The following is a 26,407-nucleotide window of genomic DNA, read 5'->3' as shown; positions in this document are numbered from 1 at the left end:
ACGCAGATACATTTGGGCGTATACCTTCAACATAGATCAATGGCGGATATCTATCCTTGGCGGATAGTATCCCTAGGTGGACTCTAATACCGGACAAATACCTTTCTTCTTTACTTTCTTAGAGAACACTTTTCCTATTAGAAGGGATACGTTCCTTCGGAAACACGATCTATACCAACACTTACCTTCACATCTCAGACATATAGTTAGACTAATTCTTACACGCCAACTGAACTCATTTTCACTAGGGCAGATGCTATACGCCAAGCACAACCATTTAACGAATAAAATATGTATACAACACAACCACAGGATGAAGATTTACCACTTAACATGTAATATTATCGAACATTCCTATTCAACGTCTCTCTCCTATCTGCAGATATACTTAACATGCAACATATCTAGAATTCACATTACCCTTTTTATTGACCTTCCTTGTGCTAACCTTGGATTCCATGTTCACATATTGAAATAGGCATCACAATCATTATTGTTTTGAACACATACGTGTTTCCATGAGTTCAAGGTTCTTTTCCATTGTTAACAACTAACATGTCCTGCCGAAGGTAACACCATATTTCCAGACTGGTTAGCAACTAACATGTTCTTCCAGAAACCCAACACTCACGCCAATTTGGTTAGCATTTAACATGCCCTACCAATGGCCCATCTTAACTGGATATCGAGTTTATGCACCAAGGAAATCATGTCTGTTTCCTATCACTTACATGCACAAGTAGATGATTACATGCAACCGCTTACTATATTTCATGAAGACGGTTTCACCTGAATTCTTAACTATGGAAACTAGAATTTAGTAATATACCAAAGCAATGAGGAAACTCAGAGAATATTAATACAGATTGGATACTTACAGAAAAACTTCAACGAAATTGGTTATACCAAGACTTTCACTACACTTCACAACCTTTTCCAATGAAGAACTCCTTATTAGACGAGGTACCAGAGTAAAGTAAGGTAAAAGAAAAGAAAAGAAGAACGCTTACTATAATAGCCTCATTGATATTTATAGTTCACATAGCTCTCACAATAACTTACACGTAGCTATCCATTCAAAGCTGACTCATCACTCTATTGTGGCCAACATACTAATTTCTAGGCAAATCCCACCTTAAATATCCATTGCACTCTAGTCAATTTCTAACTAGATCTTGACAAGAAACTAACTAAAATAGTACAATATACCTACGCTCATATAGAAACCTATACTTTGCCAAAGGACAAATCCTTCATCCGAGTCATTACAGACTTACCTGATTAGCTAAAAAGTTTGCAACTCTTTCACTTGATGAGATGCAAAAGAGAAAGCCAACAAGTGTAAGCCAAAAAGTGCAAGCCAAAAGTACAAGCAAATAAGTGCAAGCGGAAAAATAAGCAAGCTATCCAAGTGGAAGCCAAAATGGCGGGCAATGCAAGCCATCTGGCAGATACTCCAACTCTGGCGAACAGTCTAACAACGAGCTGTCCCGCAATAAGTAAAATCGCAAGCTGTAAGCCGCAGATAACATGAGAATGTTTTTTATGCACGCTACTAGTAAAGAGCACATTTTTGTTTTTTAGTGTATTTTGGATAAAACCAAATATTAGTTGTTAAAACTGGTGATATATTTAGGTGCTGAATGACATGTTTAGTTAATTTATTCTGTGTACAAGCAATGTTTTTTAAGTTTCAAGACTATTTTAGTGGGATTTGTTGAGTTTTTTGGTGAGAAAAACTCGTATATATTGTATAATCTGTATTTGAAAGAGATGATGAAATATAACAAGTCAAATTTGATTTCTAATTTTTCTCTATTTTGCTCTCTTCCTTTGCTAAAAAACCCAACAAGAACACTAGTTGCCTTCCTTGAAGGTATGCTTAATCTCAACAGTCTGGATAGTAATCAAGAACATCCTACAATAATCTATTAAAATTGAAAGCAAAACATTAGAATTTGAAGCATTGGCAATCAAACTAATAACATCTATAGCATTCATCTCAATCTCAAAGTTAATAACACAAGAAGTTGAAGGCCATAACCTGAAAGCTTATTGCGAAGGGAATGTGGCTATAACTGTAACACCCCTAACCCTTATCCGTTGCCGGAACAGGTTTACAAAGTATTACCGGGATTTTTAGATCAAATCTAAACATTTCATAACATTTAATATACATTTCAAAAACCAATCATAAATCACTCATATTTTCCTGTGTATGAGCCCTCGAGACCCAAAATACGCATTAGAAATAAATTGGGACTAAGTAGAAATCTCAGAGAATTTTTCCCAAAATTTTAAAGTTTTTCTTAGGTGCAGGGGACACACGCCCGTGTCTCAGCCCATGTCTATGCCCGTGTAACTCTCTAACTTGGGTCGGTCACATGGCCAAGCCACATTCCCGTGTGCTAGGCCGTGTGTTATGAAATTAAGGTGTAGGGGTCACACGGCCAAGCCACACGCCCGTGTGCTAGGCCGTGTGCAAAAACATGAGCATTCAGTTTCTCAATTTTAAGGATGCAGGGGACACACAGCCAGACCATAGGCCTACGGTTGAGACACACGCCTGTGTCTCTACCCGTGTGGACAAAATTAAGCCATTTTAAGGCCATATTTCTCACCCATCCTTGATTTCATCCTAAACACTTCAAATTTCATACTTTTTAGGCCATAACAAGACCTTTAATTCAACCAAATCTAAGTTCTAAAAATGTCATATTATCACATCTATCCTAACATTCTAATCTACCACATTAATAAATTTACATATTTGAATTACTTATATCAACCATATTTTACCAACACATTCACCAACATACCTATAACTTATTCATCAATTATTCACACCCAAACCTATATCAAGCAAGATAAGACTACACATACATATATAAGTTGATTAGAAATATAAAAAAATATAATTCATAATATTTACACAACCAACTTTACTCAAAACTATTTCAACCCTATACATGCCATATAAACCATAGTATATGTTGCAAAATCTACTGGTTTAAGTTGGATAGTGTGACTTGATGTGTTGATCTGCAAGAACATTAAACAACACAAGTAAGCTTAATGAAGCTTAGTAAGTTCGGTAACACATCAATGAATATGTAAATTCATTCAATGTAAATTCCCTGTCAACCAAAACTTCAATCGATGAATATGCTTGTTTCAGACTAATACTAATAATAAAAATAAATATTCCAATTTTAATTACATAAGTCACTTACCAAATCTTAACAAATCGAAGAACGACTTACGGATATGAGTACATCATTTTCAGAAGTCCGTAGGCTGAATAGAAGTACGTAAGTGCTAAACAGAAACCCTTATGGGTTGAACGGAAGCTCATAAGAGCTGAACGAAAACTCATAAGAGTTAAACAGAAGCTCAAAAGAGCTGAATGGAAACCCATTAGGGCTGAACGAAAACTCATATGAGTTAAACAGAAGCTCGTGAGAGCTAAGCGGAAAGTAAACACGAAAGTTCACAACAAATGCTGAACCTTGGTTTACTTGGGTAATTTGCCATAAATTCTTCCTTTGCTGTCTTTTGTCACACAACTATTGTACTCAATCCTGCGTTCTATTTAAACTGGATATTCACTACAAATGTATAATAATTTAACAATATTCCACTTTTCAACAATATACTAAATGCATAATGTCGAAACCATTTTTTGTAAAAGGGGTCGACTTTTTATTTAAGAACGAAAATGGAGTCGCCACCAATCTTTTTTTATTTAGGTGTGATTGGATCACCTCATAATTTAATCATTTTAATAAAAGTTTAAATTTACTAAAATAATAATTTTTGGTCTGCAAAATCTGGAAAACAGGTTCGAGAGTCGGTTACGCACGAGGAAGGATTAGCATACTTGATACGCCCAAAATTGGTACCTAGTTGATTACTTGATGTTTTAATGTCAAAAGTTTTGAAAAGATTTTAAAGTACGATCCCTTTTTTATTAATATTAATTTTAAAAAACACTTGAATTAAATTGAAATGAGTAACAAAGGCCCACTCGTCCCGCAGTAACATTATGCCACATCCCGTAAGTTAGGATGCGACATTTGAACCCTCGAGAATAAGCTCGCATTTAATTTTTATTTAAACTTAGGTGTCTTAAATTTAGAAGGATGTTTGGCTTTTAGATTTAATGAGAAAATCGAAACCCCGTAAGTTAGGGTACGACTTCTCAAATTTCCAAAAAAAACGAAGCATTGCCTTATTTTTAAATTTTTTTTGAATAATAGCGATTACAAGACCTAAACGATGCGTGCTATTTAGTTGAAATATAATAAAATGGCCCATTATGGATAAAGGAACAAATTAAACGCGACCTTTGAAGTGATTTTCATGAAATGTGATGGAATAATAATATACAACATGGAGTCATAATTTACGAATAAAATGTTACACTAATGAATCACAATAACATGAAAATACGAATAAACGAATTATAAAACACATAATGGCAATAATCACACAACACATGTCACTTTAATATCAACATTAACAATCAAAGAAAACGAAACAAAATAATATGTAGAACAATTTGAAGTAAATAGTATAAAACAATTTAAAGTAAATAATATGTAAAACAAATTAAAATAAATAATATACAAAGCAATTTAAAATAAATAGCAAATAAGACAATTTAAAATAATATATAAAAAGTTTAATATAAGTAATATGTAAAAAGAAGTTTAAAATAATAATATACAAAACAGTTTAAAAAATAAATGATATATATAAAACAATTCAAAATAAATAATATATATGATGGTTTAAAATAAATAATATATAACAAAATTAAAATGGATAATAGTTTGAAATAATTTAAAATACATGATATGTGGAAAACTTGAAATAAATAATAAAAGAATTTAAAATAAATGATATATGAGAAAAGGTTTAAAATAAATAAATGAATAACGAATTTGCAAAAATAAATTGAAATCAAACATATTTGAGACTAAATCAGGACAAAAACAAAATTAAAGGTAAAAATTATAATAAAATAAACAAAGAAGGACCAAAATGATAGCGCGCGGGGTAAAAAAACCCATCCCTGGACATATGTCCATTTTCCAGCGCGTCAGTGGGTCGAGGACCCGATTGAAAACCAAACAAAATTCTGTGGTGAAATTAAAATAAAAATAAAAATAAAAATAATAAAAAAAATCGAAGGGACTAAATAAAAAGGAACAGAAATGTGGAAGGGCCAACGGTGTAAATATCCCATTGAACGAAAACACGCGGAACCCCCTGGAGCGGGTCAGGTCGCGCGTGGGTCAAGGTTAAACGATGTCGTTTTGGTGCTAGTGACCCTGGTTCAAAACGGCACCGTTTCGTGCCTTTATTTAAATCAAAAAAATTTTTTGAACTCATTCAGCCATTTAAAAAGAAATTCCAAAGCTGTCCCCTTCTCTCTCAATCCTCTCCTTGGCTAGTCATGGGCATCGGCGCCCGTCCACTGCACCGCCGCCGTGGCTGGTGGCCGGTGATGGACAAAATTGGTTTTTTAGCCCCGCTTTCAATGATTTGAAGTCCAAGCCTTCTAAACCAAGAAAAAAACTAAAAGAAAAGACCCTCACCCCCCTTTTAGGGCCGATTTCGTCGACGGAGAGAGGACCTCCGACGACGTGGCCGCAGGACGTTTCAGGTGAGCCTTTCATTTTCCTTTTATTTTTGCACGTAGAAATAAAAATAAATAAACAAAAAACAAACTCAAGAACAAAATAAATAGAAATAAAATGAAAATCACCTTTCTCCTTTTTAAAGACTTTGTATTCAATTTCTTTTGCTTTTGTATTCGAACTTGTCCGGAAAAAATACAAAGATACTATTTGTGGACTTTATAGCCAAACTACAAGGCTATTTGTTTCTATTTTTTTTGTCTTTTTCTCTATTGTTTTTACTGCTTGTTGGCTTCTGTTGCGTGTTGCCTTTGTTTTGAAGGTGTCAGACGCGTAGAGGATGGCGTGCGGCGGTGGTGTGCGAGGAGGCCTTGTTGACGTGCAGCTCGCCTTAGGGTTTCTGCCTATCCTTTTTGCTGAAAATGTTTAGGTTGTAGGCCTGTTGGGCTAGGGGTTTTTTTTCTCTTGTTGGGTCGTTTGGGCCATTATAATTTGGGCTTATTGTTTTGTAATTTGGACTGTTTTATATGGACTACTAAGATTTGGGTTTTATTTTTATTGGGCCGGGCAGAATTGGCCTGCTACACATAATACCATACGAACTTACCTGGGTTAAATTGTAGATTTGTACTAGTTCAGAGACTATTCTGCTAATTTTCCTTTTTCACGATTGTCTACGGGCTCTTGATCTAAAATATAAAATTTTTCATTCATTAACATATATTTTAGTTTCAATACACTTTACAATTAATACCCCTCAATATTCAAAATTACACAATTACCCCAACTTTAACAACTTTTGCAAGTTAGTCCCTTATTAATTAGTCTATCAAATGAACTAATTTTTCTCAATTGACAATTTGTCTAAATATTATTAGCTATCATAAAGCTCTTGATAAACAAAATTTAATACCAAACCCTAATAGTAAGTCTTTTCACAGTTTACTCCTAAAATCAATATCTATCAAAATCACTTTATAAAATCATCATACAATAAAATTAAAGCTCTAAATCCAAGTTATTTCATAAAAAAATCTAGTATTCATCAATGGTAACTTCCAAAATTTCCAATACAATCAAAAACTAATGAAATAGCTTGTTGGACCTAATTGTAAAAGTCTTAAAAACACGAGAATTACAAGAAAAATGCAAGAATTAAACTTACATGAAGATAAAATATGAAAACCATCTTTAATAGCTCTTCAATGGTGTTTTTGGACAGAAAATTGGAGAAGAAATGGACTATAAACTCTTAAAATCTCATTTTAACTATTTTAATTTTATTTTATTTCCAATTTTACCCTTAAATCACCTAATTTCATTGTTTTTTTTCTGCTTATGCCGCCTCAGCTACTTCACTTAGGCTAGTTTACTCTTTAAGTCCTCCCTATTTACCATTTAGGCCATTTAATCACTATTTTCTTAGTTAGCAAGTTTTGCACCTTTTTTAATTTAGTCATTTTTAATTAATTAACTATCAAAACGTTAAAATTTTCTAACGAAACATTAATACTACCTTAGTGATACTCCTTAAATATTTATAAAAATATTTACAGCTCGGTTTATAAAATTGAGGTCTCGATGCCTCATTTTCTAAACCACTTAACCTAATAAATCCTTATAAAACACAAATTACTAATTCAAAATTCTTTTTAAAAACACATTTGACTTGTAAATACTAAATATTAAAATTTACGAGCTTACTCGTCGGATTTGGTGGTCTCGAACCACTATTTTCGACACCATTGAAAATCTGGCTGTTACAACTCTCCCCACTTTTAGGAAATTTCGTCCTCGAAATTTGTTACCTAGGAATAGGTTTGAATATTGTGATCTCATTGATTCTTCTATTTCTCAGGTAGCCTCCTCTGTACCATGATGATGCCACAATACTTTTACTAACGGTACTCGTTTATTCTACAATTCTTTAACCTCTCGAGTTAAAATTCTCACTGGTTCTTTCGAATACGTCATATTTCGCTCTAGCTAAATCTCACTATGAGGAATCGCGTGTGAAGGATCAGATCTGTACCGTCTCAGTATCGATATGTGGAACGCATTTTGAATTTTGTCAAGTTCAGGAAAAAAGGCTAATCAATAAGCCACAGGTCCAATTCTTTCAACAATTTCATACGGTCCGATAAATCTTGGGCTCAGTTTTCCTTTCTTACAGAATCGTAACACCTTCTTCCATGGAGAGACTTTTAGGAATACTTTATCACCAACCGCAAGTTCTATATCTCTTCTTTTTAAAATTTGCATACGATTTCTGACGGTCAGAAGCAGCTTTCAAACTATCCCGGATAATCTGAACTTTATTTTCAGTTTCTCGGATCAAGTCGACTCCTACTAGTTTGGATTCACTCAATTTAGACCAATACAATGGTGTCTTACATTTCCTCTCGTAAAGAGCTTCAAAAGGTGCCATTTTTATATTGGATTGATAACTGTTGTTATATGTGAATTTAGCCAACAGTAAATCCCTTTCCCAGCTACCTCTAAATTCGAGTATACAACATCTCAACATATCTTCCAGAATCTAAACCACTCGCTCTGATTGCTTGTCAGTTTGGGGATCAAACGCTGTACTGAAATTTAGCTTAGTACCTAGAGCCTCTTACAATTTACTCCAAAATCTCGATGTAAATCTCGGATCTCGATCTGAAATAATGGATGTTGGAACCCCGTGTAACCTCACAATCTCAGATATATATAATTTCACCAATTTCTCAAGCGAAAAGTCTATTTTGATTGGAATAAAATGTGTCGATTTAGTTGATCTATCAACAATCACCCAAATTGAATATTTTTTTCTCGGAGTTACAGGCAAACTGGATACAAAATCCATCGTGACATGCTCCTACTTCTATTTAGGAATCATGACTGGTTGTAACAAACTTGTATGTACCTGATGTTCCGCTTTCACTTGCTGACAAATCAAACACTTAGCTACGAACTCTCAAATTTCTCGTTTCATACCCGACCACCAATAAATCCGTTTCAAATCACTATACATCTTCGTACTACCCGGATGAATGGAGTACATACTACTATAAGCTTATCATTTTTCAAATCTGAATTATTCGGAACACAAATTCTATTGCGATAACATAACATACCACTATCATCGGTGCTATACTCTGAACTCAAATTGTCCTGAACCATCTGTTGTTTCAACACCGATTTCGGATCATCATCTTGTAATTCCGAATTCGTTGAAGAAACAAAGGTTTCGTTCTCAATTCTGCTAATACAGAACCATCTTCATTAAGAGATAAACGAGCGTTCGACGCTCGAAGTGCAAACAATGACGACTTTCGACTAAGTGCATCCACAACCACATTAGCCTTTCCTGGATTGTAGTCAATAACCAGATCATAATCTTTCAATAATTCTATCCACCATCTCTATCTCAAATTCAGCTCTTTTTGAGTTATCAAATACTTCTAACTTTTATGACCCGTAAACACATAACATTTCTCGACGTATAAATAATGTCTCCAAATCTTGCAAGCAAATACAATTGCAGCCAACTCAAGATCATGTGTAGGATAATTCTTCTCATGCGGCTTTAATTATCGAGAAGTATAGGTCACTACTTTTCCTGACGGCACCAGTACACAACCCAAACCATTTAGAGACGCATCACTATAAACAACATACGGTACACCAGATTCTGGCTGAGTCAACACTGGAGCTTCTGCCAACATTGTCTTCAATTGATCAAAGCTCAGCTGACACTCATCAGACCAAACAAATTCAACATTTTTATGTAATAATTGGGTTAACGACGAAGCAATCATCGAAAAAGTTTTGACAAAACGTTGGTAGTACCCTGCTAAACCCAGAAAACTTTGCACTTCTGAAACATTCTTCGGAGTTTTCCAATTTACCACTGCAGATACTTTGCTCGGATCAACTCGAATCCCATCGGCTGATACAATGTGACCTAAAAATCCAACTTCGTGAAACCAGAATTCACATTTATTAAACTTTTCATACAACTGCTTTTCTCTCAAAGTCTGTAGCACAATCCTCAAATGTTGTGCATGCTCAGATTTTGTCTTGGAATAGATTAGTATATCGTCAATAAACACAACCACAAATCTATCCAAATAAGGTTAAAAAATCTGATTCATTAAATCTATGAAAGTAGCAGGAGCATTTGTCAAGCCAAATGGCATTACCAAAAATTCATAATGACAGTACCGAGTTCTGAAAAAAGTCTTTGGCACATCACACTCTTTGACTTTCAGCTTCGATTTAGAATTTTGAGTATCAAGAATGTAAGCTAGAAATGCCTCATTACCTTTTTGCATCAATCTCTGAACAGAAAAGGCTGAAATGATTCAAACAATATCCTTCGGATTTTCAGCCTCAACTGAAATCATCTCTCCTGTCTGACATTTTAGATCAATTTGTTTCTCTCTACAGTTTACTACAACATCATGTAAAGACAACCAATCCATTTCCATAATAAGATCAAATTCCCGAATGGGTAGCAACATTAAATTAGGAGGGAATTCACAGCCTTTCACTTTCAGTGGACAATTATGCACTAAATTAACTATTACACTTTGTCCTAATAGATTAGTAATTTAAATATCATAATCGATAGATTCAACAAGTAATTTCTTTTCCGTTACTAATGCAGTGCAAATATAAGAATGCGTGGACCCAGGGTGTATTAATACATATACAGTAACACCAAAGAGATAAAATGTACCAGTAATCACATCTGGAGTCGTAGCTTCTTCTCTTACTCGGATGGCATAAGTACGTGTAGGTGATCTAGCCTCTGACCGAGTAGCAGTATCTTTCATACCCAAACGAGCAATCCCAGTGGCACTATTTTGGCCCGAACGTCTACTTCTCTGTGAAGTAGCCAATTACTTTTCTTTCTGTTCTTCTTCTTCTTTTTGCAGTTGAGAACAATTTCGAATAAAATGATCAGTTTCTCTGCACTTATAACAATCCCCTACTTTACTCCTACACACACCAGGGTGGAACTTCCCACAATACTTGCATTTAGGCTTAGGAGCATTTTGCACATTACCCACACTAACAACGGGTCTAGTAGATATCTTGTAATCTTGTTGAATCGTCTTACTTTTATTTGAATGATTAGGCATTGAGGTGGCACGACTGAAATCATCTTTAGACTTTTTCGCAGGTAATGTTGAAAATGATTTAGAGGAAATTCTTTTGTAAGACTCTTTATTCCGTCTATCTCGGTGCATTTTTCTGTTGTACACCTCTTCCATCTTTTATTTCAGGATTTCAGTGCCCCCAATCATCATTAAAATTTCATCATTCAACCTTCTTCAAACTGAATGCACAGTTCTTCTTCGGTTGGTACAATTTTCTGGGCATATTTACTAAGGTACACAAATTCCCTTTCATACTGAACTACTGATCTGTTCTCTTGGTGTAACTCAATGAATTCCCTCTTTTTCTTGTCTAGATACCTTTTGTCGACATATTTCTTCTTAAATTCAGTCTAGAAGAATTCCTAAGAAATTTTCTCTTTTGGCACTACAGCCACTATTGTCGACCACCAGTTGTATGCTTCTTCTTTCAGTAATGAAACAATACAACTCAGATAATTATCGGGGGAACAAGCCATTTCTTCAAAAACTCTTATTGTATTTTGAAGCCAATATTCAAATTTGACTGGATCATCATCTAACCTACCTCGAAATTCTTCGGCTCTGCATTTTCTGAGTTTCTCAATTGGAGTACGTTTACTAGATTCAGTCACTAGAGGGGGTGGTAGTGCAACTGATGGCACTACAGGTGGTACAGTAGGAAGATAAGGTTGCTAAGCCAAGTTTCTTTCTTGTATGAATTCACTAAACCACTGATTCATATATCTGAATAACATATTTTTAACTTCTTATTCTTGAGCCGGAGGAATTGGGACATTACTACTTGTCCCATGTTCAGGAGTTGGTGCTCTACTATTGGCCTCATCGTGGTTAGCATGTTCAGATCTATCTGACATCTTTACAATCTATAAGAAAACAAAGGTTAGATCGGATCATACACATCACACTAAATGTAACACCCCTAACCCTTATCCGTCGCTGAAACAAAGTTACGGAGCATTACTAGACTTTTCAGATCAAATACGAATATTTCATAACATTTAATACACATTTCAGAAACCAATCATAAATCACTAATATTGTCCATTGTATGAGCCCTAGAGGCCTAAAATACGCATTAGAAATAAATCTGGACTAAATAGGAAACTCAGAGAATTTTTTCAAAAATTTCAAAATTCTTCTTAGGTGCAGGGGACACACGCTCGTGTGGCCAAGCCGTGTGGATTGCAAGGGTCACACGGCCGTGTGTTTAGGCCGTGTGCCTCACACGACTGAGACACACGCCTATGTCTCAGGCTGTGTAACAATTAAAATAGAGACACACGACCGTCTCCCAACTTGTGTCCTTATCCGCGTAACTCTCTGAGTTGGGTCATACGGCCAAGCCACACGCCCGTGTTCCAAACCGTGTAACTCTTGAAATAACCACACAAGCTCGTATGCCGGGCCGTGTGCTAGGCCGTGTAACAACTTGACTTGCATGCATTAAAACCTACAAGGGACACACGACTGAGTCATATGGTCGTGTCTCAGGCTGTGTGGACATGAATTTACCCAAAAACAAGTCATTTCCATCTCCAATTCAAGCAATCGTCTAAAGACCTTTTGAACACCTAATCAAAGCATCAAAACATGACCAAAACCAACATGAAGTAACCAATCCAATAGTCCAAATTCATTCAACCAATATGGCATACAAGGCACCTCAAATGCAAACATACAAACTCACCTAAACATATATACTTTACCACATTTCAAACATACACACATAGTTCAATACCATTTCCAAAACATACCATATCTTGACCATATTTAATTTAACTCATCACATACCATTTTGGCCATTTAAATATGCATCAAATCATTTCCACATTAAAACATACTAATAAGGCACCAAAAGTACCAAAAGTATACCAACCAAAACAACTTATACATGCCAAACTTATCAACTAACTTTCATCTAATTGTCATAACAAGTCCACCTATACATGCCATTATAACCTTAGCCAAAACATCAAAAACTACCAAAATTTATGCTGGATAGTGTGATAGGTCTCCGACGAGCTTCCAAACCAATCAAGCTTCCGATTATCTATAAAATATAGGAAAGAAAACTAAATAAGCACATAATGCTTAGTAAGTTCGTAAAACATGAACATAACTTACCATTTATTTACATAACATTAAGGTTAAGTATAATATAATTCAACCACAAGCTTGGCACAAGCCTAAGCACCATCAACAACACATGTTAGTGCATTCAAACATAATTGACATGAATTTAACATAAGGTAAGCCATTATACATGAACATACTTAATTTGAATTCATCATTTTCATTAACTTAAGCATACTTCTATTGAAGCTTACCATTTCAACCATTTTCATAATTACATGATATAGTTCATTTCCTTTTCATGCCCATTTAACCATTTAGAATATCATCGAAAACTCGGGAAAGCTTACACGAAATGTGCTTAACATATAACCATAAGCTTTCCTTTATATCGTTGCTCACACGAGCTGTGGGTCGAAATGTAAGCTACATGATGCTGCCCACACGGGCTATGGAGTATTTGCAACAAATGCAGGACCTCAGCCATCAGTAGGACATTCAAGATCAGCACTTGAAACATGAAATCCCTAATGACATGTCATTTGTATCCTACGAATTCCTAAGGTTCAACCGGGACTGATAACCATCATGACATTGTTGGATATTTATCATTCAATTACATAACAAAATTTTAACTTATAATTGAAATTATCATTAAAATGATACTTATTCATACGAACTTAACTCAAAGACAAGGGTGTAGAAACAAGATCAACTAATCCGAGGCTTTAACTTTTCTTCGATCTAGATCCGTACGTGGTCTATCTTGATCTAAATAGACAAATTAAATCCATTTAATACTTCTATTATTCAATTCAACCCATATTTCATATTTTTGAAAAATTATAATTTTTCCCCTAACATTTTAACTTTTCACAATTTAATCCTTAAACTCATAAACTGAAATCTAAGAATTTTCATCCTTTTTTCAAGCTAGCCAATTTCTCTAGGGACCTATATCAAACCATAAAAATCATAATTTTATAAATTTACCATGAATTTTTACCATTTTTACACATAAGTCACTAAATGACATTTTCATCAAAACTCACTTTACAAAACTTGTTTATTTAACAACAAGAACTCATAATCTTCCATTAAACATCAAGAATCATGCAATAAAATTCATGGAAAAACCATAAATCTTTAAAAATTTTACAAATTGATCACCGGGCTAGCTAGGTTAAGCTACAACGATCTCGAAAACATAAAAATCATTAAAAACGAGCTCAAGAATCACTTACATGCAATGGATGTTCTTAGCCAAATCAATGAACCCTAAAATGGTGTTTTTCTCCTTTGAAAATCGGTGGAAGAAGACGAATGCATAGGAAATGAAATTTTGTTTTATTTAATTTTAACCTTTATTTACCTAATTACCAAAATAACCTTTAAAAACTTTAATAATTTTAACAAAACTTTGCCATGAATAGCCAATCACTATAAGAATAGTCTAATTACCATATAAGCCCATTCATTTTAAAGTTCCATAGCCTTTAGACCCCTTTAACTAATAGAACTCTACTTTTATACTTTTTACGATTTAGTCCTTTTCACGTAATTAAGCATGCAAAAATCAAAATTTCTTAACAAAATTTTTTAAATACAACCTTACTAACATCACATAGGCATTAAAATAATAATATATTAATTTACTCATCAAATTTGTGGTCCCGAAACCATTGCTCCGATTTCACTCAAAACGGTTGTTACAACATTTCTACTTTACAAAATTGTAACACTCCTAACCCGTATCCATCTCCAGAATAGGGTTATAGAGCATTACCGGAGTTTACAAATTAATTTACAGACATTTCATTTCATCAAGCATTCATATTTAAAATTAATCAAAATCAAAACATTAATGGGATAACGTTGGCCAATTTAACTCATACATGTCATTATAACCAGAATCAAAATATCCAAAATTACCGATAGAATTAACGGATAGTGTGATAAACATTCATACATTCATTCAATGCATTATTCCCTTTTTATCAAATATATCAATGTTTCATCAATTTTCATATAATGAACATTCAAATCATATTCACATCAATAATATACATTTCAAGCATTTAAGAATATAATTCAAGTTACACGAACTTACCGGACTAAATTGCATAAATACCAAAAATTCGGGACATTTTGGTAATTTTTATTTTCCTAGAATTTCCACCCAATCATGATCTAAATTAATATTTCATTTAATTTATTAATTTAAATAATAAAATAATTCATTTCATGCAATTTGGTCACTTTTTGACATTTTACCAATTTACCCTTAAAATATTACTTTTATTCAATTTAGTCCTTGAACCTAAAACATACAAATTGGCCATTTTAATGAAAACTCATGCTAGTTGAATAATCATTTATTTTCCTCCTCCTCCTCTCCATTCCACATCTTTAATGTATAATATGCTTATATGTAACATTATCTATAATTCCATCATTTATTTATATATTAATTCAATGTTGTCCACTTGAGTCATAGTTGCTAAATTATTTATATCTTGAGCTACGAAACTTTGAATTAAGATATGATAAATTCCTATGAAACTAGGCTCACATATCTTCTTACCATAAAATTTTAGAATTTTGGTTGCCAATAAGTACGATTTATTCTTTAAAGTTTTCCTGTTTCACTTGTTTGAAAGTTCCACCCTCTTCACTAAAAATTAATTATCTCTTTGTAAAGAATTTGGATTATGTTTCTGTTTGTTTGTATTGAAAATAAAATCATTCAGGATTTTAAAATATAAATTTAAGCCTCTAATTATTTTTATTCAATTTTTTATGATTTTCCAAATTCAGAATAGGGGAACCCAAATTCATTCTGACCTTGTCTCACAAAATTTATTATATCTCATGATTTAAAATACAATTACTTACACCGTTTATTCTATGAGAAACTAGACTTAATAAGATTTAATTCCATATTTTATTCATCCTCTAATCCGATTTCCACAATTTATGGTGATTTTTCAAATTTAACCTACTGCTGCTGTCCAAAACTATTTTAGTGCAAGATGTTGATTACTAAATTGATAACTCCCTTTTTCCCTTTCTCTATAATATTTCCCATCATTTTCACTTATTTCCCTTCACTAATATATCAAGAATATAAGACTTTATTTAAGAAAACTCTACTATAACATCATTTCCATACTTTTCAACAATAACAAACTTAAAAATATATTGAAATCTTGATGTTCTTACCTTATGCTATTGATTTCAATCTTTAACTTGATTTTCTCTCTCATCCAGCTTCTATTTCTTGAATCTAACTTGACATTCTAGCTCCCCATTGTCTCCTTATTATTTTTCTCTCTTGGAAGCTATGAAAATTCTTTTGATTTCTAGGTGAAAATAATGAATTTTTGGTGAAAGGACCAACTTGTAAACAAAGCAAAACTTTCTTTCTTCTCTTCTCTTCTAACGTTGGTTGCATGGAAAGATGATGATTTTTCATCATCTTTCCTCCCTTTTATATTAATAATTTAATAATAAAATAATACTAAAAATCTTAATAAAATATTAATTAAATAACATTTATCTAATTAATTAATTAAAAATATCATAAACATCATCATTACCTTCTAGAATTATCTCTCTCTATTTGACCATTTTGCCCTTATTATCTTTTGAAATTTCATCTTTGAATCATCACTTAATTTGGTAAAATTGTAATTTAGTCTCTCAAAATTCTTCACCTTTTCAATTTGGTCCTAATGCATCCATTTTCCTTAGTTTCTAGATTATTCCACCATTAAATATTTACACTATTGGTCCTTCAACTTTTCATATTTACACTTTAACCCCTTAAATTTTGAGTATTTACTCTTGGGCAACAAAACTTTTCTCACTTTTTCAATTTAATCCTTTCTTGAATTAATATGTCATAATATACTTCCCAATGTTGACATAACTCAATATTACCCTTTTATCACTTTATTTCCTTATTTTACTATATCAAGGATATTATCTTACTTTCTTCTTGTAGTAATTTTCGGGTATTACAAACATCATGTCTAATATGTTCATTTTATTTCTCAAAAGTACATTTCGACAACAATATTAAGGACTTAAATTTTAAACTAAACTTTTCCTAAATATTTTTATAACACTTCTAAAAGCAATGAAAAACTAGTCTTAAAATCATCGTAGGCACACTAACGTTGGCACCATGCAAACAAATATTTATGAAATTCATTAAAAAAAATTAAAAACACGCATAAAGGAATTTAAGAAAAATAAAAGTTGAAATAGATGAGATGTAGGGGAAGAAGGGTATGAAAGAGAGAGAAGAGTTGTATTTGAAATTTTGAACTAACATGCACATCTCTCTCATTTTCTCTCATCTCATCAATCTAGTTTGAAAGGATTGATTTTTATGTATTAGGATCGAAAATGATCATCTCTTCCATTTTTTTTCCTCTTACGTTTCTTTCTAACCAGGCACACTCCAAATTTATTTTCTTTTCACTTTTCCACTCCCTCTTTACATCCCTCCACTTTTTCGACCAAGCAAGCATATCAAAGTGAAAGAAAAAGAAGGATTGGAAAAAGATTTTTCTTTTTCTTTTCATTAAGATATGTTATTTTTTTATTATTTAAAAAAAAAGTAAACCAGTAAACTAAAATCGTGACGTAATGAGAAATTAATGAACTCGACCCTAAACACTCCTACCCTTCTTATATAATAATTCAGGGTGCACTTAAATTCCAACAGATGGTGGGTTCCATGTACAAGGAAGAGCCAAAAAATAACTATGGGTTCATCAATCAACCTCTCTGCATCTCTCAAAATCATTTAAATATGGCACACTAAAATTATCGATTCTGTCAGCAATCCAAGGTTGCAGTTTGAACTTTGTTTTGTTCCTATTGTATAAAATCCACCACACAACAGTACACCACAATCTAACAGCTTCCAACTCCATCACATTGTACATGTTGGTGAAACATTGAAAAAAAGTCCCCTCCAATTTCAAGACTTTACAATTGAACATATTTAGGTCCCATTCCTTATGTGCCTCATTGTAGTCTTTTAACAGATGAAGGATAGTCTTACAGGTCCTCCCACAAAGACAACAAAAATCATCAACAATTATGTATCTCATCCTCAAGGTGCTGCTCGTAGTTAAAATGGTGTATATTCTAGGCATGTTAGTTTCTAATTCCATAAGCGACTCAGTGTAACACCCCATACTCAACTCGATCGTCAGGTCCATGCTATAAGATGCTACGATCATCGATTTAATAAATTTAAAACATCATGCAACATATCATCATTTAAATACATAAATAATTAACATTTAAATAAATAATGTTGAGAAATGTTCCCATATTATAGTAAACATGTAATTGTTTTCTATGTATTTAAACAAAGAATAAATAAATAAATTTAATTTCACGTTTTATTATTATGCCTTTTGTGTTTTTATCTTTCATGTTTTGCATGCATAGCGTGTAACACCCCATACCCGGTCCAGTCGTTAAACCCGAGCTATGGAATGCCAAATTAGCCACCTAAGCGACTCTCCATTTGAAACCAACCTATCCTCCAACACACCACAAGTTAAAAGATAAAACATGCTTAAATTACCAATATGCGGTGGAATATCATATAAGTACTTTCTTCAAAACACTTAAACTAGCTTCTTTTTAGGCGGTATTCTAAGATTAAGTAAACAGTTATCTCATTAGTTGTATGATACACAAATCATCATCAGGGTTCGCTCCTAGCGTAGCTCGTACATTCTAAGTCTCCACAGAGTAAGTCTCTTTAAATAGGGTAGGTTTCGCGAACAACCCTTATGTATTTAGATACTGCGAACACGTTTCGCAGGGTTTTTGCTATTCCGAATATAAAAAATTATTAAAGGTTCGTAGGTAGCAATTCGCCAATTGTTAGGGTTCGTACATTGCACAGTTCGACAACCCTATCACTTTGCAGCAACCTTAGCGAACTCTATAAGTTAGTTAATTTTGATTATATCATGTTTTTTCTTATGATGAAAACTCTATTTGAAATTAATTACTTAAGTATGAACTTATAGATTAAGAAAACATCAAACTGCACTTGGACTATAATTATATACTTGAAATTCAGGTTTGTATTTATATAATTTTATCAATTTGCAATAGGTATTTAAAAACATAAAGAAATAAAATATCTCTAAGCCCAAGCAGAATCCCATATTGCTTTTATGTCCAGAGTTCACTTGTACCACCTTTCCAGTGTTTATGCTTCTCCTGTATCACTCACCTCACTACTACACCCCGTGCGATCTAACTATTTGCAGTGTTTAAAAAGGAGTGTACGAGCTTTTGCGAACTCAGTGAATATATAAGATAATCACTCCTTCCCATGGATTATTGTCCCAACGAATAATTAATTGTAGGGGTGAAATCTTGATAGAATTCGAAAAAGCGAGGAGTAAGTCCCAAGCCATAAAATAAGAAAAAAAAAATACAAAATTCTCATGCTTATAGGATTAAACAAAGGGATTCGCAAATAAGAGTGCCAATGCTACAACCAGCCCATAAATTGTTAAAGCTTCCATAAAAGCCAAACTAAGCAATAAAGTACCTCGTATTTTTCCCTCCGCCTCGAGTTGTCTCGCGATACCTTCTACAGCTTGGCCCGCAGCAGTACCTTGACCAACTCCAGTCCAATAGAAGCAAGCCCGACACCAACCCAAAGAAAGAATAGCGAAGCGGCGTAAATCGATGGATTCATGATAAGTTCCTCGCACCAAAATAAAGAAATGGTTAATGATACAATCATCCAATGAATTTTGACTTAATTATATTATTCCATCGCTAAGATTCAACTGCCAAGTAACTAAGAACTCCGAATGGAAGTGAGAAGATTATTGAACCGTCGAACTATTTCGACATCTTTTTTAGGTCCTATCCGCTAGATTTTTTGAATCGCACATACTTTGTTCTTCCCTTTCTTTTTCCAACCCATTCTTTGCTTTGAATTCTTCGTTTTGTCTTTATTTTATTTATCTCTTTATTCGTTCAATTCGAGTCAAAGACGAAACAGAGGAACTTCTATTCTTCTACTGGAATACCTATCTAAATCCACAATAGTAGGTTGGATTAGATATATTTTGAGTTGGTATATAACTAGTCAATATCTAATATCCCATATACATGTGTTTCTTACATAACGTAAACCAACACATGTACAAAAACACAAGTTAAACAAGAGTTTTAACAAATTTATTGTTTGTCATATTTACACTGTAGCACCCCTAACCCGACTTCGTCATCAGATTAGAGTTACAGAGTATTACGATACATATCAAAATAATTAAAATCATTAAACCATTCATTTATTAATTTAAATAACAACATTCGAATCTAAGTTTCATTCATAGCATAATTACATTTACGGACCTTAAAGCGAGCTTATGAAACCTTAAAAATAGTTTGGAAACAATCAAGGACTAATTTGAATCAAAACAGAAAAAAATGTAAAAACTTAAAAAATTTGGAAATAGGGTCTCGAAATTCTCCCCTCTCCTAGGCGACTCGTGATTAAACAAGATTCATTACAGGCGAAGATGTCGTAAGCTTCCCTGTAATTTACGGTGTACCAATGCACCACATATTTGGAAGCTACGTATAGGAATCGAGGGTGAAATGAGGTAGTTTCAGATTGTGAGGGAGGAGTGGATCCGTACATTTCGAACGGTCCAGCTTGGTAGTACTTGATGTGGCTTCGACCCGTGGCGACGATGTGGGATCTAACGACTTTCAACAAGCAGAGGGCTCCGGTGACCACGACATCAGCAATGTAATCGAGGATTTCAAAAGAGACGATGACGTGAGATTGTGCCATTGTAAACCTCGTCAAGTCAGATGGTGTCGATCCAGCAACGAAGAAAAGAAGCATCAGAGAGGTCAGCGTAATGGAACTTCATCCGAGCCTCGTGGGCGTTGTGGGGGTCGATGTAGATGTGGTTGATACACTGCGTATTGAAATTAGAAGAATGGCTAATCAAGTCGTGGACCTCATATCCTTTGTTAAATAGGAACTTGGTGAGGTATGAACCATCTTGACCGGTGATGCCAGTGATCAACGTAATCTTACACTTAGGGATGATGTTGCCACTAATGGCAGGAGATCCGGCCTTGTAACTTTCAATATTGGCTACCATTGGAATGTGAAGGAAGTGTGGGAGTTTTGAGAGGAAAAATGAAGACGACGAGGGTTCTGTCAATGATTTTATTTTATAAAGAGTGAGCGGAGTTTAGGAGGGGAGATCAAAAAGGATAAAATGGTCAATTAATAAATTATAAATACCCTTGCCCTAATGAGGTCAAATATAATTTGTTTTATTTTACTAAGGTAAAAATTTAGGGAAGTCACTGTATTTAGGGGTAGATAGCATTTCGATCTTTCTAATAAAAATATGAGTAAATTAATCTTTATATACTTCAAGATGTGCAAATTAGTTTTTTTAATTTTATCTATTAAGAATGTTAAATTTATGTTGAAAACTATTTTTATGGGTAAATTATAAAATGGTTACCCAACAATGCCTTTCGCTCTATTTTAGTCACTCAACTATTATTATTTTTATTTAGTCACTAAAATTTTCGAAATTAAATATTTTAATCAACTAATGTGAGTTTTTTTTTATTGGTCTAGTAACAAAATTAACTCGCTAATGCTTACACATTCTATCAATTTTTGGCCTTTTATAACTCGGTTAACCCATGTGACATATTGAAATAAGGAAAAGTATATCCTCTTTCAAGCCACTTGCAATAATTTCTTTTACTATAATTTATGATTCACAATGGACCAAACCAATTGATTTAGAACCTATTTGGAATAATTGGTTGCATTACTACCCAAACAAATATTGTTTTTAATGCTTTTATTTTCTTTTGGATCTTAAATTTTTTTATGTTTTATCCCAACATTTTAGAGTTCTTTTGCAAATGACTTGAAAGAGGATACTCTTTTTGTTATTTGAATATCTCATATAGGGTAGCCGATGGATTATGAAGGGCTAAAATGATTATTTTTTAAATAATTTTAAAAGTTTTAGAGTTAGGTCCAAATTGACATATTTTGTAAATGTCGAGGCCAAATTTATTGAAGTTTTTAGAATTAGAACTAAAATGACAAATTTTTTCAACATTGAGGGCTAAATTTGTTAATTTTTTTATATTTAGGATCAGTTTGATAGAATGTGTAAATATTAGATGGCTAATTTTATTACTAGACCAATAAAAAAGCCCACATCAGCTCAAAGTACTGAAACATTAAATTTTGAAAAGTTTAGTAATTAAATCAAAAAATTAATAGTTGGGTGACCAAAATAGAACGAGAGGCATAGTTGGGTAACTATTTTTATAGTTTACCCATAAAAAATAATTTTCAGCATAGATTTAATGTTCCACACCATCTCTTAAGAGATAAAATTTAACAAATGGGCTAATTTGGACGTTTTAAAATGTATAAGGGCTAATTTTTTCAGTAGAAAGCCCAAAATGCAATCCGCCCCTAAGAAAAGGGGCTTCTTTGGTACTTTTACCTCCATCCAACACGCTTTTAATTTGGTCATCCTAACATACTGAAGTTGGAGAGGAAACTTGTTTTTACTAATTACTAGCTTCTTTTTTGTGTGTATGGAATATGAATTAGTTTTGTTGTTTATTTGTTATTCAAGTTAGTTACATGTTAAAAGGGAAAATGAAAGAGAAAAGCAAAACTAGTAGAATGTTGGGAAGGAGACGAGGATGAAAGGAAAGGATCGGCACATCACACAAATCATGAATGGTTCATTGTAGATGCTGGGGGTGCTTTATCTGGTCTTTCGATCAATGCCAATAAATCTGAGCCGGTATCAAACCCTGCTGCCAAGCGTAATACCAATCATGTTTGGTTGCTACACTTTTTTTCTCAATTAGACCCATAGTGAGGATTCTCGATGGTCAATATGGAAATATCTGAATGCAAAATTATTTCCCAATGCTGTTACTGTAGCAATACACTATGCTAACTGGATATTCCAAACATTCCAGAATCCCGGATCAAACCATGTCTACTACTTCTCAAGCACAGCATCTAGACTTTAATTATTTCTCCTTTTACCGATAGCAATTTGCATCTTTCAGGGGGAGCAGCTATAGCTCATGATGTGAATGGGAATCAATTGATAATATTACGAACCTCGAACGGAGATACAAAGTTGCATTGTGGACTACTTCTATGTGCTAAGAATGGCTCGGCTGTATTTGCAAAAGTATGGACACAAAGTGGAGGGCAATACTACAGAACCAAATATCAGTAAATTGGAAGCTACATTCACAGTTTACACAAAGGAGGTTGCAAGCAGATAATAGAAAACAGGTTATAGATATTCAAATCCTACATCTAGATACTACTTGATGAATACATGAATCAATTGGATTAAATCCTAAATTCGTTCATCATTTGCTTCCACATCCATGGCTCGTAATTATTAAAACATAGAATCGGATGAGAGATAAATTATAACCAAAACCTTTTATTATAAACAAGCAAATAATCTCAAATCACAACCAAAATGGTTCGGAAATTAAATGCCCTCGCCAAACAACTTATACCAAGCATTTAAAATGTCATTGCCAAAGTGTAAAATATCACTCAAATTGACCATAGGCAGTATCGACATTAATTTCAGAACATTCTTGAATACAGTTATCCAACACACCGAACTAATTGCCAACATATCCAGGTATTATCACCAATAATCAACCTGTTCTCATAATGATGTGAACTCCGCTATCAGTATCCACGATGTCACTTATCTCACCAATCTTAAGGCTATATGTTGCATCCTCAAATGGCTTTTGCATCTGGCCTCGACCAAAAGGACCTGCAAAAAGAGTTTGTATAAGATTTTGTTTGGATTATGGCTTGTAATGCTAGTACAAAAAAAACACAAGATCATGGCTAATGAACAATAATCAGAACTGGGGCAAGATAATTGTGGGATATGCATAAAGAAAATTATAATTCTATTAGCTGGAAAAGAAAAGAAAAAATATTACAATAGCAAAATATCAATAAATTGGCAGTACGGAAGAATCAGGGCCTGTTCCTTATGGTTGTTCAATTTTCAACCGGACTATGGAACATTGTCATCCTTGTGATACATGGATCAATGACTATTGTGATCTTATTAAGGTAAGGTGGGTGGTAGAAATTAGAGGCCGATTTTAGAGAGGGCAACCACTGAGCAAATCTTGCCCAAGTGAAAGATACTGGGGTTATTCATCTTCAAAGTTCTCCTGCAAGTTTGATGTCCTTGCTGCAAGCTGACACTTGCGGCCAAGGTGCCACTAGGCCGTAATTTTTTTCTCATGATCTTATGTACCAAGGAAAAACAATGACATCAAACAATATAAAAGGAAAATAGTTGCAAAATGTCCGTGCATTCAGTAATAGGTCAGGTTCCTACGTGGAACAACTAATTTGCCTTAGAACCTTAGGATGAACTCCTAAAGTTAAAACTCCATATGTATATGCATAAATATAGATATTATATAGATTTCCATCTTTATTTTGTTTTCAGAGACAGAAGATACCGAAAAACACAACAAAAAGGCTTTAACCTAACGTGAAAATTGCTGAAATATTATTACCCTTGAGAAGGAATATGAAAGCAGATAATAGATCAAAAAGAATATATATATATATATATAAGGGCTTCTGGCGAATTCTAAGCTTCTAAAATGCCAAAATCTTAATTTCCAAAACAGATCAGTTCTGCAAAATGCTAAAAAAAATCAGGTAATTTGATTTGCCAGTTTAAAGTGATTTGCATAGCAAAACACAGCCATTGAAACCGATAAGACTTTAAGCCTTCAAAGCAACACACTTATTACACAGAAGCAAACCTATCAACAGAACTAGTGTTATTAACATTTTTGATATCTCTTAAGATGACGAATGATTCAGCAGAAGCATGTTGACTAAATCAAGTAGATTATTACATCACCGATTGATTGTAGGGAATCCCAAAATTCTAATATCATTAAGACTGCAGTTCAGAACTCTGTCTTTTAACGTATTTCAAACCCTAGTAGTGTTATCCCTAACTATATGACTCAATTGTGATTATATTTTCACTCGTTGTGTTAACTCAAAGCTTTTCCATTTCCTCCCATAACTCAGCTTCTGAAAAGTTACTAAGCAACCAAAAGCAAGTAAAATCTAATAAATAACAACTAGGGTTCCAAATCAGAGCAATCCATTCTCATATCTAAAACTAAATCAGCAAAATCTTCCAAAAGCTTCCAAAAGCAATCAAGTGAAAAAAAAAGCCTACCGAGATCCCCGCCGCGTTTAGCGGAACTGCAATCGGAGTGGCGAGAGGCAACCTCACCGAACTTAGCGTTGCCAGAAGCGATGTCGTCACGGAGGGCTTTGAGCTGTGAGACGGCGGCATCTCGGGTAGTGTTGGAGATTACGCGACCTTCAGGATCCTTCCAAGAGGCCTTACGGCGGGAGCCTTGGTGCTTGATGAGGATGTGAGAAGCCCTCACTTGATTGGCGGGCGATGAAGAAGACATCTTGCTCTTCTTTTTGTGGTGGTGGTGGTTGGTGGAGGAAGTGGGAGCTTTATCTTTATGTTGATCGCCCCCCTTCGCCGCCGTTCGATCTGCGGATGAGATCGAAGATTTCTTCCTCTTACGATCCGAATCTATCTTCGCGGCTTTTGAGACACCACTATAGAAGCAAATAAATGATAGAAATAGAAATAAAATGAAAGAGAAATATCGTAGAGAAAGTGAAGCCGCGGGGGTGCCCTCAAGTTTTTTATACAAACACAAAACTCTTTTATCCTCTCACCTGGCCTACTTTCATTCCTTGTAGCCCATTATAAATATACCTAATTCATCCTATTTCTACTTTTCTTGTCATCAACTATTCCTCTAATGAAAATTAATCAGTTTATCTGAATTTTAGAAAATTAATTCTCAATACTTACACATTGTTCAGTGTGATTCTAATTTTAAAGAAAGAATGTTGTTGGTCACAATTATATTGTGTAATTTAGAAATTAAAAAAGGCATTTTGCTCGCCACACATTCACATGGCAGTGCAAACATGGTATCATAAATATATCTATCCACACAATAATTTTGTTAATTTTTTATCTAGAAGAAATTTCTGTAGCAAAAAAGTTTACTCTATGCATAATATTTATTGATATACATAGTTATGCATATAACAAACATGAAAGAAGGAAAGAAAATACAATAATAGGTTGAAACAATACATTTTGCTTTAAATGGGTAATAACATTATTCAAACATTAGTTGAATTAGGCATTGTCCTCATTTGAGAGAGCTTTCTCAAATAAATAAAATTTGTTTCGTTGACTTTAATCACTCTTTAAAAACATTGGAATGAAATGATTTTTTTTAAATGCACCTTGGAAAATGATACTTTTAAAGAGACACTTAAACTATAAATAGATCACAAGTATGGAGATTCCATCTAAATTGTGAGTA

General features: G+C 33.7%; 1 protein-coding gene and 1 pseudogene across 1 annotated transcript; both read right to left on the bottom strand.

Annotated features, from left to right (window-relative positions):
- Positions 1–11,541: 11,541 nt before the first annotated feature.
- On the bottom strand, positions 11,542–21,048 carry LOC105777137 (GDP-mannose 4,6 dehydratase 2-like; annotated as a pseudogene).
- Positions 21,049–23,392: 2,344 nt separating this feature from the next.
- Positions 23,393–25,724, bottom strand: LOC105775259 (peptidyl-prolyl cis-trans isomerase Pin1). Its single transcript, XM_012597787.2, has 2 exons — positions 25,219–25,724; positions 23,393–23,763 (listed from the first exon to the last, which is right to left on the bottom strand). The coding sequence occupies exons 1-2, from the start codon at positions 25,460–25,462 to the stop codon at positions 23,639–23,641; spliced, it is 369 nt and encodes a 122-aa protein (XP_012453241.2). The 5' UTR covers positions 25,463–25,724; the 3' UTR covers positions 23,393–23,638.
- Positions 25,725–26,407: the final 683 nt, after the last annotated feature.

Source organism: Gossypium raimondii, chromosome 10 (assembly GCF_025698545.1).
Source record: "Gossypium raimondii isolate GPD5lz chromosome 10, ASM2569854v1, whole genome shotgun sequence".
Lineage (NCBI taxonomy): Eukaryota > Viridiplantae > Streptophyta > Magnoliopsida > Malvales > Malvaceae > Gossypium > Gossypium raimondii.
Note: the sequence above shows the minus strand (reverse complement) of the source record. Positions and strands in the feature narration are given on the sequence as shown.